This window comes from Bos indicus x Bos taurus, chromosome 10 (assembly GCF_003369695.1).
Source record: "Bos indicus x Bos taurus breed Angus x Brahman F1 hybrid chromosome 10, Bos_hybrid_MaternalHap_v2.0, whole genome shotgun sequence".
NCBI classification, from domain to species: Eukaryota; Metazoa; Chordata; class Mammalia; order Artiodactyla; family Bovidae; genus Bos; species Bos indicus x Bos taurus.
The window spans coordinates 70,001,316-70,017,245 of NC_040085.1; the positions used below are offsets into that span (position 1 = coordinate 70,001,316).

The 15,930-nt window shown below is 36.8% G+C and overlaps 1 protein-coding gene across 8 annotated transcripts in view; it reads left to right on the top strand.

The window, feature by feature from the left end:
- SYNE2 (spectrin repeat containing nuclear envelope protein 2) overlaps positions 1 to 15,930 on the top strand; it is a 324,652-nt gene that overhangs the window by 132,471 nt on the left and 176,251 nt on the right. For all 8 annotated transcript variants that reach the window (XM_027554279.1, XM_027554281.1, XM_027554283.1 and 5 more), the window contains 8 exons: positions 1,284 to 1,463; positions 3,411 to 3,561; positions 10,417 to 10,575; positions 11,211 to 11,372; positions 12,263 to 12,364; positions 13,311 to 13,511; positions 14,324 to 14,495; positions 15,028 to 15,140. In XM_027554279.1, the coding sequence (XP_027410080.1) occupies positions 1,284 to 1,463; positions 3,411 to 3,561; positions 10,417 to 10,575; positions 11,211 to 11,372; positions 12,263 to 12,364; positions 13,311 to 13,511; positions 14,324 to 14,495; positions 15,028 to 15,140 (1,240 nt within the window). The remainder of the gene's footprint in view (positions 1 to 1,283; positions 1,464 to 3,410; positions 3,562 to 10,416; positions 10,576 to 11,210; positions 11,373 to 12,262; positions 12,365 to 13,310; positions 13,512 to 14,323; positions 14,496 to 15,027; positions 15,141 to 15,930) is intronic.

Below are 15,930 nucleotides of genomic sequence, written 5' to 3' on the forward strand. Positions count from 1 at the left end.
CAATTCAAAAGTGGTCATTAGGCAGTTTTACAGAGAAGGCTTTCACCATCTCTTGGAGCTTGCTCAAACTCATGTCCATCGAATTGGTGATGCCATCCAAACATCTCATCCTTTGTTGTCCCCTTCTCCTCCTACCTTCAATCTTTAGCAGCATCAGTCAGCTTTTCACATCAGGTGGCCAAAGTATTGGAACTTCAACTTCAGCATCGGTGCTTCCAGTGTATATTCAAGATTGATTTCCTTTAGAATTGACTGGTTTGACCTCCTTGCAATTCAAGGGACTCTCAAGAGTCCTCTCCAAACCACACTTCAAAAGCATCAATTCTTTGGTGCTCAGCTTTCTTTATGTCCAACTCTCACATCCATACGTGACTACTGGGAAAACCATAGCTTTAGCTATATGGACCTTTGCTGGCAAAGTAATGTCTCTAGGATTGCGTATGCATGTCGCAAAGTAATCCTGTCTATGTTTGTCATAGCTTTTCTTCCAAGGAGCAAGTGTCTTTTAATTTCATGGCTGCAGTCACTATCTGCGATGATTTTGGAGGGAAGTCAAGAGAATCCTGGAGGTCAAGTGAAAACGCCTTTCAATGAGGAGAAGCGATTAGCTGTGTTATATGCTGCCTACTGTTGAAGGAAGGAGATGATGGAGACTGGGACATGAGATTAGCAATGTGAAAGTTACTGGGTAGCTTGACAAGCAGTCTTGGAGGAGTGAGCGCCTTATTGGAGTGGATTCAGTAGAGAATTGGAAGAGAGGAAGTAGAGATAGAGAGAGTATCTGATAAAAGCAAATGGAGTTAGCCCTGCCAGGGTTAATTTTTACGTTAAAACCCTTAGTTCAAATGACTCTTCTTTGTTTCCGGGGGCTTTTCATACACATTTGCATTCCCCTTTCTTTTTACCCCCTCGTGCCCTGCCTGAGGGGTTTGCAGTGTTCTGCCATCTGTCTCTTTTCCTCTCTCCATATCATCCTTTCTATCCCACCCATGCACACATATTATTTCTTTTTTCTCATATGCATATATACACCCTTTATAAGTGTATTCATCACTGAGAAATGTTACTGCTCATGGTTTTGTATGTCTGTTCTATTTAAAACACAAACTAGTTCTGGAAATGCAGAACCTCCTGAACTGTGTCATAGGAATCTGTGATCTTGGCATAAATCTCACGAGGGCAAATTAAAGTTAGTGTGCTCCACGAATTACCCATAATTGTATTGAATCAAAATTGGCCAATATTGATACTTGGCAATTAAACTTTTCTCTCTCATGTTCAAGGAGAAAATCGTTAATCAGACTGGATAAGGACCTAGATGAATATGAAGAAGAGAAGAAACACTTGCAAGAAATGGTGAATTCTCTTCCGCAATTCAAAGATGGCAGAGACAAAGCCCTGAGTCAAAGGTGCCAGGACACAGCAGTCTTGTGGGAGAATGTAAAAACCTTGGTCACAGAATGGTAAGGAAAAAACATTCCTCCACCAGCTAAAGTTTTAAAATAGAGAATAATAATAATAAAAAAACCAAACCCCTCCCAAATCTGAAAGATTGTCTGTGGCACAGTTAACTTTTTGGAATTTGTATGTTAATAACACAGTCCCTTGGGCCTCAAGGAGAGGCCAACTTAAGAGTTTCACACTAAGCTCACTAGGCCAATGTCTGGGGCAAGACCTGGAATCCTAGGTTATAGGCAAATGAATTTAAAAGGTTATCTAAGAGACAGGACAAATATAGATAGTGTGTTTATAATCACTATTGCCCCATTTGTATTAGTTTTCTGTTGCTTCTGTAATAAATGGCCACAAATGTAGTAGCTGAGAGGCAGCATAAACTTATCGTACAGTCTGGGGGTTGGAAGACCTAAAATCAAGCTGCGTTCCTTGCCGGAATCTCTAGGAGAGAATCCACTTCCTTGCCTATTCCCTTTTCTGGAGGCCGCCTGTTATCTTCCTTGGCTTGTGTCCCCTTCCATTTTTAAGGCCAGCAGAGGAGCATCTTCAGATCTCAATCTCTGTCTTTCTTTCATCTCTGCTTTTGTTATCACATCTTCTTCTGACTCTGACCCTCCTGTCTCTTTCTTATAAGGGCCTTGTCATTATGCTGCACCCATTCAGATAATCCAGGAAAATGTCCCTATTTTAAGTTCCTTAATTTAGTCACATCTGCAGAGTTCCTTTTGCTGTGTATATAAGGTGTTCGCAGGATCCAGGGATGAGGACGTCGATGTCTTTGGGAGTTGGGGGCATTATTCTACCACACCTCTACTTGATTGACAGGTGTTGTCAGTCAATTACCACCATCTTTCCTACAGAGCCTGGACAAGGCTCAGAGTTTTCTTAATTTTGTAGCAGTCAGTACTCACCAATCCTGGTTGGCAGTGCAGCTGGACAGTCTTCATCCTTGTCTTCTCCCTTTACTTTCTGCCTGAGGGTGGGAGTAGCTGGGAGGGCTGACCATTCCAGGGACCATATCACTCAAGCCAAGGGTTCCAGTTGGGTTAGGAGGAGGGAGAGACTAGTAGGAGATTCGTGAGCAAGAAGAGAGAGAAGACAAGGTGGTCTTAACCCCGTCCTTTTCAGCAGAGGTTCTGACTGCTCTTGTTGGCTCCCTCTTTGGCTCAGGGCACTTTCCCTCTCTCCTCTGGAGGCCAGGTGGCACATCTGTTATTGGAAAGGTTAGTCTCCAGGTGCCTCAGCTCCCTTGTGGTCTCCCTTAACTCTGCCCTCAGTGGTCCTTCCGCCATAGAACTCCATCTGAGTATACCTTCTGCTTCCGGCTGGAACCTGAGTATACAGTATCCAAGATGAAGCCGTCTGTGGTGTTTGATCTAGTCCACTCTTAGATTTTACAGAGGAAAGAAGTGAGGTCCACAGAGCCTGAAGTAACTTATGTAAGGTCACATGACTAATTTTACCCAGCCATAAATAGAAACCAGCTGTCTTTTAACTGCCGCATCGTCTATTCTACTTAAGTTTTTTTTTTTTAAATGGCTAAAATCTATAATGAGTTGAAATAGACATAATTGAATTGTATTGAATTAACACTGAAACAATATCCAAAAATAATGCTAAAGAGGCTCATTTTCCAAGATATTTTTTAGTTAATGATGAAATCGAGGTGCTGATTCCTTAAGGTTATGAATCCTGTGTTTCTGTCTAGAGCTTACATCTGGTAACTTTTTAATATTGACCTGGTGAAAATAGTAATCCAGTCATTATTTAGGCCATCCATTTGTCAAATAATTACATATACCATCATTTGTGGGTTAAATTGTAAAACAATATTATAAACCTTGTCTAGAGGAAAAATCCTTCTATAATTTATTAGGTTATTTTTATAGCATACGACAAAGAGAAAGAATGGTTTTGTAACTTTCAGAAATTTAGCTGTGTTATTTTTTTCATAGCCTTGACCAATGTGAAAGAGTTTTGGAGCTCTTAAAACAGTATCAGAATTTTAAAAGTGTCCTGACAGCATTGATTCAAAAAGAAGAGAATGTCCTCTCTGTCCAGGCTTCCTACATGGGAAAGGAGAACTTGAAGAAAAGGATAGCAGAGGTGAGTCCAGATTCCAAAGGAAACTTTACACAGTGGCCTCGATTGCAAGCCTGACAATAGAGAGAAGGTTATCAGTGGAATCATTTTCAAAATGTAGTTTAGAAGTAGTTATTAGTGACTCTGTTTTACCAGGTATACAAGAATTTATTGAATTTATCCCCAGGGCTTGAAAAAAAATTGGTCCCCAAGTTAATACTGGGTTGCATCTGTTTGGGTTTTGATATTGGTGGTATGGTTCTCTTGGAGTCTGAGCTTGCCTTTGCTGAAAGATTGGAACAGTCTGTGCGCTGACTTTCCACCTAAGAAGAACCTGACTTCACCACAGACTTAAGAGAAAGAGGGTACTAGGAAAATCCCTAAAATCGGTTCTTAGTGGATAAAGAAAAAATTATCTTTTTATTTCTTTGTTTTCTGTAAAGATGTGTGAGCTTATCTCCAAGTTGCTCCATCTATATTCATAGCCTTGCCAATCACAACTTTATAGTCTAAGAAGAATTACACTTTTGGACACTAGATGTCATTATTTTCTATGATTTTATGTGGTTATCAACCAGAGTGGCAGAAGAATGGAATGCTTAGAAAAGAATATGTTACACTGTATTCTTATACACCAGAAAATTACACCTCCTCTTGGTTTTCTGAGTACTGTATACTAAAGTGCTGTCAGAGTGTCAGAGGCATGTGTGAAATATCATCTACTTGATACACCTGGCTGTTAGAAGGCAATTTTATTAAACTTTCCAATGACTGAGAGCAACATTAATGAAGCTTATATACAGACATACTTTGTTTTATTAGACTTTGCTTTATTGTGTCTTTTACAAATTTGAAGTTTGTGGCGACCCTTTGTCGAGCAAGTCTATCGATACCATTTTTCCAACAGCGATTTCTCTTTGTGTCCCTGTGTCACATTTTGGTAATTCTCAGTATTTCAAACCCTTCACCAGCAGAGGTTATGGTTCGCTAAAGGTTCAGAGAATGGTCAGAGTTTTTTTTTAGCAGTGAAGTATTTTTAAATTAAGGTATGTACATTGTTTAAGACATAATGCTATTGCACACTTCATGGACTGCAGTGTAATGTAAACAAAATTTTTATTTTTTTATTTTTTTTATTTTTTTAAACAAAATGTTTAAATGTATCTGGAAACTAAAATATTCACGTGACTTGTGTTATTGCAATACTTCCCTTACTTCCATGGTCTGGACCCAAACCTGCAATGTTTCTGAGGTATGCCTGTTGACCAGATTCTTACAGACAATTTAGTCTTTGCCTAAAACACGTCCCAGTTCATACAGCTACTTTTCTACTCTGCCCCTAGCACATTTTCCAGCCTGCGCTCTTGTTTCAGGATCCAGGTCTCTGCCTTAGATACTCACAGATCCTGAGTCCCTGCCTTTCAAACTGACCAGAGAGCAAATCCCTCTTGACTTGCAGCTATTCTTGTTTTGTGCCAGGCCCACTGTGATGGCGTAACCTTACCCACCCCCCAACCCCCCACGCCCGGCTTGGCTGGACAGGTTAGCAACTTTCTCTGTAAACAAAGAAATAAAGTAAGGATAGGGGTTAAATAACTTTCCAAAGATTATATGGCTAATAAGTGATAGAATTATTATTTAAGCTCAGCCTGTCTGACTACAAAGTTGTGTTTCAACCATAATATTGTCTTACCTGAAGACGTATTTGAAATGTGAATTGTAGAAGTAAAAAATGGCTAGCTTTATACCTCTTTCTCAAATCTAAATATTTACTCACAAGAATATCTTGAAATTAATGAAACAACTGATTATATTTAAGAAATGTATAAATGTCCAGGTTTTTACTATTAGATTGAGAATCTTATATCTAGCATGGTATTTTTGTATATTTGCTGAAATAATATATCATTTTGCATGGGAGATATAGAAGTACACTTGTGTTTAATCATTTTCTCTAATGCTTTTTTTTTTTTTAACCTGTCTGGAAAAAGCAAATTGTGGTACCAGCTGTTAATGTAACTCTCTGTTAATTTTGTGATGACTTAGGTATGGTCTTGAGAAACAATCAACTTCTGGCATATGTATTTTCATGATACTTTGCACCAGTGGCTGAAATATGATACCACTGAGAACTTTTGTCCTTAAGAACCATAGAAACCTGGATGTTTATCTAGGGTATGGTGCTGAATTTCCACTCTCTTTAATGAAAGGCAGAAGTGCAAAAGTAAGACTAGAAGGCTAGAATGTCGGGGGACTATTAAAGTCTGGGAAATGTCAGGGGGTATCTGGTTTCCTTTATTTACTCCTTCCATTCATTATAGGACAAAACCTGCAGCTCCTGTCAATACTAGAGGTGTCCTCTCCTGCTCTTGCTTTTCTCATCACCCACCAGTAGCTTGCATCAGTGTAACAACAAAGCTCTTTGAATGTAATAAAGAACAAGATACATACATATATATGTATATTCATATATATATATTTCCATTTAATTGAACAAGTGTCCTGAATGGGTAGAAAAAAAACACCAGAGTCTACTTCTCTGCTCTGCCAAAGTATGAGTCAACTTCAGGTCAGGAGACAGAGACAGCCCAATTTTGTTTTTTATTTAAAACATTTAAGTAAACTTCATTTTTTAAATTGAACTTTTAATGTGAGATAATTGTAGATTCACATACAGTTATAAGACATACTACAGAGAGACCCTGTGTACCCTTTACTCAGTTTCCTCTGTAGTAATGTCTGGTGTAACTGTAGTACAATATTGTAGTCAGGTTGCAGACAATGATGCAATCAAGAGAAAGAACACTTCCATCACCACATGATACCTGGTGTGGTCATCTTATAGCCCTACCATTTCCCTCTTGCTCCCACCTCCTCACAACCACTGGTATGTTCTTCATTTCTGTACTTTTGTCATTGCAAAAAGTGTTATATAAATGAAATCATACAGTGCATAACCTTTGAGTGAAAGTTGCTCAGTCATGTCTGACTCTGCAACCCCATGGACTATATAGTCCATGGCATTCTCCAGGCCAGAATAATGGAGTGGATAGCCTTTCTCTTCTCCAGGGTATCTTCCCAACCCAGGGATTGAACCCAGGTCTCCCACATTATAGGCAGATTCTTTACCAGGTGAGCCACAAGGGAAGCCCAAGAATACTGGAGTGGGTGAAAGTGAAGTCGCTCAGTCGTGTCCAACTCTTCGCAACCCGTGGACTATAGCCTACTAGGCTCCTCTGTCCATGGGATTCTCCAGGCAAGGATACTGCCTAGTATGCTTTATACCTAAAGCATAACCTTTAGGGATTGGTTATTTTCATTCAGCATAGTTTTCTGGACATTCATCCAGGCTCTTCCATGCATTGATAGTTTGTTCTGTTTTCTTGCTGGGTAGGATTCCATGGTATGAATGTACCACCGACGGTTTAATGGTCTTCTGGACATCTGGATTGTTTCTAGTTTTGGGCTGTTATAAATAAAGCTGCTATAAATATTGGTATACGGTGTGTGTGTGTGTTGTCTTTTTATTTGTCAGGGATAAATGGCCTGGAGTATAGTTGCTGGGTTGTATATTAATTTTTCAAACTGTTTTCCAGAGTGGCTGTACCATTTTACATTCCCACCAGCAATGTATGAGGGATCCAGTTTCTGCACATCTTTGCCAGCATTAGATGTCTTTTTGTTTTATTCATTATGATACACATGTAGTGGTATCACTCTGTGGTTTTCATTGGCATTTTCCTAATTGTTAGTGGTATCGATCAGCTTTTCTTGTGCTTATTTGCCATCTGAATGTCATCTTTGCAGAAATCTCTTTTCATACCTTTTGCTCATTTTCTAATTAGATTTTTTTTTTTTTACTGTCAAGTTTTGAGAGAGATACACACACACACACACACATATGTATATATATACACACATACATACACACACACACATTCTACACACTGGTCATTTGTCAGATATATGGTTTGCAAATATTTTCTCCCAAACTGTAGCTTGCCTTTTCATCTCCCTAACAGGGTCTTTGCAAACAAAAGATTAAAATTTTGGTAAAGGTTGGTTTATTGGTTTTTCCTTTCATAGATTGTACTTTTGGTGTCAAAGTTTCAGAATTGTTTGCCTGGCACAAGATCCCGAAGATTTTCTCTTATTTCTTTTTCTAAAAGTTTTATGGTGTTATGATTGACATTTAAGTTCATCATCCATTTTGAATCAGTTTTTGTATAAGGGATGAAATTTGGGTCAAGGTTCCTGTTTTTGTTTGTAAATGTCCAGTTGCTCCAGCACCATATGTTGAAAAGATTCCCATTTCTCCCTTAAATTGCTTTTTCATCTTAGTGAGAAATCAGTTATTTGTTGGCTTCACTTTGATCTATTGATCTGTGTATCTGTCCCTCTGCCAATTGATATAATCTTTATTACTGTACCTACATGATAAGTTTTAAAATCAAGTAAACTTCCCACTTTCTTCTTCTTTTTTTCAAATGTCTTAGCTATTATAGTTCCTTTATTATTCCATATACATTTTAGAATAATCCTGTCTATATCTACAAAAAATGCTGCTAGGATTTGGTAATAATTGTATTAAACTTGTCCATCGGTTTCAGGAAAATTGATATTTTTGCTATGTTGTCTTCTGATCCATGAACTTAGTATGTGTCTGCATTTATCTAGATCTTCTTTGATTTTTTTAATTGGTATTTTATAGTTTTCGGCATATAATCACTATATATGTTTTGTTAGATTTACACCTATTTTGAGTAATTGTGGATGGTATTATGTTAAAAATTTTAGTGTCCATGTATCCATTGTTAGTATAAAGAAACACAGTAGATTTAAAATTTTTTTTCAGAGTCTTTTCCATTATAGGTTATTGTAAGATGCTGAGTATAGTTCCCTGTGCTGTGCAGTAGGACCTTGTTGGTTATCTAGTGGTTATGCTATATAGCAGTGTGTATCTGCGAATCCCTGACTCCTAACTTATCCCTCCCTGTTCCCCTTCCCCTTTGGTGACCCTAAGTTTGTTCACTATGTCTATGAGTCTGTTTCTATCTTGTACATAAGTTCATTTGTATCATTTTTTTTTAGATTCCACATACAAGTAATATCATGAGATTTGTCTTTCTGTTGGCTTACTTCACTTATAGGATAATTTCTAGGTCCATCTTGTTGCTGCAAATGGCATTATTTCATTTTTTATGGCTGAGTAATATTCCATTGTATATAGGTACCACATCTTCTTAATCCATTCCTCTGTTGATGGACATTTAGGCTGCTTCTATGTCTTGGCTATTGTAAATAGTGCTGCAATGAATATTGGGATACATGTATCCTTTTGAATTCGAGTTTTCTCTGAATATTGTGCATGTCTTTTTCCCTGAGTTTTGGATTTTTTCCTTTTTTCTTTTTTAAATTATGAAAGTATTACACATTTACAGGAGACTTGGAAAATACAAAACAAAGTTACATACAGTTTCACTATATATTACAACTGAGAAATGTACTCTATTTTTATATGTTTATCTTGTATCCTGTGACCTTCCTGAACCAACATATCAGTCCTAGGGTTGTTTTTGTAGATTCCTTGGGCTCTCTGACATAGATAATCATTTTGTCCACAAATAAAGACAATTTCATGGCACCCAAGATAGAGGCTTCCTTGTTACTGGTTGAGGGTGGGCATTCTCACTTTCTACAAGGTCTCCACTGCTACCTCCCTGAATCCTCCTTACAGCTCCCTATTTGGCCATCCCTGACATCATGAGTGTGTGTGTGTGTATGTCACTGCTCAGCAGGAATGAAAGTCTGAGCTCTACTTGGCCTTCTTTTTCCTGGCTGGGGAAGAGTGGGGCTCCTGTTACTACCTTGAGATGGTGGTGATCTAGGCTCTACACTTAAGCTTTGCTGGTACAGGAGGGGGTTAGGGCCACGTGTTTTCTAAGGTTTTTTGCTCCAGTGGTATTTCCTAAAAGTTTTCTGTTTTACTGTGTTGTCCTATTCCTGGTTCTTTGGCTGAAGAGAAAAGGCTTTTCTGGGTCTGTACACGTGGATATTGCCAGGTTCTGACTTCTCCAGCACACACTCTGGGATATGCAAGGGAAAAGGAAAATTCAGGGAACTGATCACCAGGCTGGCTTCAGGAGCTGATACCCCCAGCCATGCTCCCTCCTTGAGCGCCTCACTTTTTAGTTTTCTTAAGTCTGTTTTGTAGGTAGTGTCCAGGGTTTTTAGTTGTACTTAATGGAAATAAGGAAAATTATGTTCACTGCATATTCCCAGAAATGGAAGTCGTATCCCCCATAGGGATATAATTTTTAGTTTTTTATTTATGAGAAATCACTATTTTCAAGTTTTATATAATCATTAAAAATGCTTGTGTAAGATTAGTAAATTGAGTGGAAACATTAGAATTGCATTACTCAACACTCAAATTTTATTTTGTAGTTTAAAATCGTTGGCCTTTTGATAGTGTTTCACTTTCTATGTTAGAAATGATATGGGAGTTAAAATCATGAAAGATTAAACTAGAAGTCATATTATTGATGTTTTAGAGCTTTGTCTGTTTTAATCAGATGAGCACTTAGGTTCTTCAAAATTACAAAAACGGTTCCTGTTGAAGCAGTCTAGGAGCTGTCATTTTTCATACCACTGAATAGAGGTGACTTTTTTGATAGAATATAATTTCATTTGACTAGAAACATAGTTTTAGACTATTATAAATATTTCATCATGCAGAGCGGGACGAGGAATTTGGTGGTAGGATTATTATTAAACCAGAAGTTTAGGATTCTAAGAATTTCTCGTTGAGAAAGTGGAACAATAAGTCTTACCAGTTTGTGTCAGTATATCAAAATATGTTTCATATCACTTTTACAGATTGAAGTTGTTAAAGAAGAATTTAATGAACACTTAGAAGTTGTAGACAAGATTAACCAGATCTGCAAAAATCTGCAGTTTCATCTGAATAAAATGAGAACCTTTGAAGAGCCTCCTTTTGAGAAAGAAGCTAATATTATTGTGGATAGATGGCTTGATGTAAGTGATAATTTGATTGACTAGAAATTCTGCTTTATAACAATTAAATTGATCTTTTCGTTTGCATCTTTAATGTTGTTATCTAATTATAAAATTCAAAAGTGCTTATTATAAAAAAATGTTCAAATAATATAAAATTTATGACTTAGGATTTAACTTTACCCCAGAGTTAGGTACTACTAAGAAACGGGTCCATACTCTTTTAGATCTACAAGTACATACTCAACTTATTTAAAATAAACTAGTTAATATATTACTCATCCATGTAAGTTATTGATGTTCAGCTTTGTATTTATTTACTAATTTTTGGTTGAGTAGTAATGATATTTCATGAATTACAAAATAAGAATTTGTATATTTTGAGCTGGATTTTTGAAAGCTTCTTTTATTATTGTGGTTTAGAAATGAGAAAGACTATTTCTTTCAGTTGTTTATAAACTGCACCAAATCAGCTAAGTTATTTTTGTAGAATAATGAAACTATGGTATATTAAAGCAAAATTTTTGTTGATAAATAAAGCAAATAATTTAGCAAGTAAAGGTAATCTAAAATTTTATCTTAAAGTTGTGTTTGAAACAGTTGTTCTTATACTTTTCACCATTCAATGTATTATTTTTATTTTTAAATTGTGGTAGATAAATGAGAAGACAGAGGACTACTATGAAAATCTTGGTCGAGCTCTAGCTTTATGGGACAAACTTTTTGACTTAAAAAATGGAATTGATGAGTGGACTGAAAAGGTCCTTCAAAAATTGGAATTACATCAACTGACTGAAGAGGAAAGAGAAAAACTGAAGGTAATTGAACAGAAATAGAACATATGTCCTTATTATAGACATTGGCATTTTATTATCAAGTTTGCTTTCTTGAAGACGGATAGAGAAATCACAAAGAAACCCTTCATTTCTTTCATTGTTCCTCGAGGGAGACCTGAATTCCATTGTCTTCTTTGTGGTAGTCCAGGAAGATGTTAGCAGGTGTTAATGTGGGTTCACAGACAACCTGGAGGTTCATAGATAAAAGTGACCTCGGGGATGGGTCAAGTGTGTGGCAGCCTGAAGCAGGATCTTAGTTCTCTGGCTGGGAATGAACCTGTGCTATAGTAGTGAGAGCACTGTATCTTAACTACTAGACCACCAGCAATTAGTGACTAGAAGCTACGCTCTGGCTCTTGTGTTTTTTGGAAAAGAATTTCAACAAGGAGACATAAAATAGTGAAACAGGTAGCTGTCTCTTTATTAAGAGAAAAGTTTTTATGAATAGGCACTTGGATGGGCTCAGAGGAAGAGAGGAAGAGAGTTGTGCAGTTATATGTGGTTCAATGTAATATAAAAATGTATGTATGCATGTATGATGACTTTACAGTATACCAAGTCTGATGCTTCAAATCTTTTTTTCTCTAATTTTGGTCCCTTTATTCACTTTTAAGTTCACATATCCATTTTTATACTTTTGGAAAAGACTTTCCAAATGTGTTATTGCCAAAATGTTTCACTCATAAGTTATAACATATGCCTGACTCATGAAGACACTTAGTTTTGTATCTCCCAGGACTCTGTCAAAAATCAAGTGATTTGGGAAAATTCAAAGCTCTTTTAGTTGCTAAATATTTTCAGTACCAATCACGGGTACCAGAAAATAAGGTATAAAATAAAAATATATTTTCTATTGGCATTGTGTGTTTTAGGAAGAGTTACAAGTCCATGAACAAAAACCTTCAGAATTTTCTAAAAGAGTGGCTAAAATACAATTCCTGCTTCAAAGCGGTGAAATACCTCTTGAATTACAGGTAAGAGAATTTTTGTTTAAAAGTTGCAATTAAAAATGCTCTCTATCCTCTATAGTAATATTTATAAACCAGAATTCTAAAACTTAAAATAAAAACAGGGTCATTATTTGATTCACCTTTATTCATGCCCAACCAAATTTTTAACAGTCAGCATAATTTATTATATTTGTTCCAATTTAGAATGAGTAATTTTTTACATTGTTTTATTCTCAATTCACTTACTTCACGGACCTCTTGTGTGGAAGGGGAGATGTTACTGTGCTCCCATGAAAAGTAACAAGGGTTTCCTCATAAGTGTTCTTGGGCCTAGGATGGAGTCATATGGCTCAATGATTCCAGGTTTATTAGTTGCTAGACAGGGAAACAGAGAGATTGCCCCAACTGGGATTTTCTGTTGTATGGAGAGATTTGTTAGACTTTTACTTAAATAAAAATGCAAAAATGCTTGAACATGAGCTCTGGAGTCAAACTTTCTGGGGGAAGGCCTTGCTCTGCCACCTGCCAACTTTGTGGTCTTGGGTAAGTTGCTTATCCTTCTCAAGCCTGAATTTTGTATATAAAATACTTACCATGATTCTGTGTACATAATAAACAGTAAATGCTGGCTACTTACTTTTTTATATATGTTTTAATATTAGTTTCCAATGAGTACCATGAGATAGTACCTCAACTGGTATGCTAAATAAAACTTGTTTCAAGGGGAAGAATTCAGTTACTCTCTTAGAAAAAAATTAGAATGTCAATTTCAGTTTTTCATGTTACTCTTTTTTTTTAACAGCAGTATTTAAACTGTTGTATCATCATGCAGAACAAGGAAAAAATCAGAAAGAGAGAGGTGATTTCACATTGAAATGAACAGTTTCAACTCATTCTTCAGCAATGTAGTTGTCTTAAAATCTAGTTAAATCAAATCCGTGACAGTACTTCATATGTTTCATAATTTCAGGTGATGGAGTCTTCTATTTTGAACAAGATAGAACGTGTGAAAATGTGTTTAACGGGAGGATCCCACTGTGGTGCAATCAGCGGCAGCACAGCTGAGCTAAGGGAAGATCTTGACCAGGCCAAGACCCAGATTGGAATGACTGAGTCTCTCTTAAATGCCTTGTCGCCTTCTGACAGCTTGGAGATCTTCACTAAACTCGAGGTACTTCCTGGTTGCTTCTCTTCTGTGGCTCAGATTTATTTTCACACTTATTTCTGGTAGTCTTATCCTTTTGAAATTAATACAAATAATTACTTTAAAAAAAATGAAAGCCTGGGGAGAAAAGTCAGAAAAACAATTTGTGTATGTTTCACCTTTTAATTGGAGAAGGAAATGGCAACCCTCTCCACTGTTCTTGCCTGAAGAATACCATGGACAGAGGACCCTGGTGGGCTACAGTCCATATTAAATATCAAATAATTATTGCCCACAAAGGAATTAAAAGGTGAGTGAGTTAGTGAAAGTTGCTGAGTTGTGCCTGACTCTCTGATCCCATGGACTGTAGTTCACCAGGGTCCTCTCTCCATTGAATTCTTCAGACAAGAACACTGGAGTGGGTTGCCATTTCCTTCTCTAGTTAAAAGGTGAAACTGTAAAATACATAATTGTAAAATACATTTATAAAATACATTTATAAATACACCACATTTATTGGTGGCTCAGATAGTAAAGAATCTGACTGCAATGTGGGAGACCTGGGTTCGATCCCTGGGTTGGGAAGATCCCCTGGAGAAGGGAATGGCTTCCTGTCTGGAGAATCCCATGGACAGAGGAGCCTGGTAGGCTATAGTTCGTGGGGTCACGAAAGTCAGACTCAACTGAGCGACTAAGCACATACATTTATTATCTAAGAGAAAGCAAATCCACCCAGTAAAAAATTATCTAGGTTTTAATAGAAACAATGGATACCTAATATTCTGTGTGTAAACTGAGCCCATTTTAAGTACTGGTTGTTTGTTTGTTTATATATTTAGGAGATTCAACAACAAATTCTACAGCAGAAGCACAGTATGATATTACTTGAGAATCAAATAGGTTGTCTGACTCCTGAACTCTCTGAATTAAAAAAGCAATATGAAAGTGTCAGTGATTTATTTAATACCAAAAAAAGTGTTTTGCAAGATCACTTTTCTAAGTTACTGAATGGTGAGTGCAATGCTTCCTTACTATTCCTGGGAATATTAAAAAGTGAATAGGTACTGTGAACACAAGGGCTAATTAATCTAAGCTTCACTTAGAGATGATGGTTGCACAGAGCCTATTTAAGGAAATAATATTCAGATAAATCTTTTGGGAGCAAACACTCACTGATGTATGCCTATTATAAAAGACATGCCTTTTGTTCAAGTCCCAGATCTTTATTTCATGAAGGAGAGGCACCTGGGTCCTAGTGTTTGACCTGCTCACTGTGGTCAGAGTCTGGGGACATGCCTGTGAGCGGGCTGCCCCTGTAGGTTTCTGTGTGGGTCTTGTATGATTGGAAAGGAGGTTTGGTATAGAAAATATGCCACAATTACTGTGTAGGTTCTTTTAACCCTCAAAATTAGGTTTTAGTTTATTATCATTTCACAGTGACTTGTATGTATGGCATGGGGAGCAAGTTTCAGAATCTCTTAATTTAACAAGGTAGGTGATGTCATCTTTGAATAAATACAGCTTCCTTTGTTTTTTCCTACAGATCAGTGCAAGAACTTTAATGACTGGTTTGGCAGCATTAAAATGAACCTTAAGGAGTGTTTTGAACCATCAGAAACAAAGAAATGTGTGGAACAAAAACTACAAAAACTTTCTGTAAGAAGACATATATAAATTTCATTCAAAATTTATCAAAATTAAAATACTGGAGGCAGAACTGTATATAAGTAGATAAGATAATAGTTATTTTGACTTAGTAATTTCCCTACATAAAGGTAATATTTACCAAAAAAATCTGACTTTTTCTCAAATATTTTAATACACTGCTGATGGGAGTGGAGTGGAAGGTAGCCTGAGATAAGAGGCATTAATAGGGCATTTAAAATGTGTATGGCACCCTCAATTCTTGATCACTTTATGGTAGATTATCAAGTATTTTAGGTGATAAGGTATGCTCTCCAGCTTATTGATGGCATTAAATGTTCTCAGTATATTTCTTGCTTTGATGATAACCATTCTTTATCGACAGAATCATTTTTCTTCTGCTTTTTTCATTTAGAGTTCTTTTTTCTTTTCTTTAAATTTGCTCATTCCATGGGTCTCAGCAATTGATACTCAAACCTTGAAACCCAGACATTGAAATAAAATTCTGATTTGACAAAGTTAAGTAGAAAATAGGCTGACTGGTTTTACATATTGGTTGCCAGAAAGGCTCAAATATTTAGGAGAAGTTGAACAGAATGTGGCTTTCCCGATCTGACTCCCACTGACCCACACGGTGGCATCATTTTGCTTGATGTGATTCCCGGAAAGTCAGATGCAAACGCCAATGTGCACACACAGTCTAGAACTAATATAAATCATCTTTTGATCATTTGCCATTGGAGTTAGCCGTATCTCCTAGCTCTTCTTTTACAGAGGAAGTTATGGAGATGGCTTGTCTGTG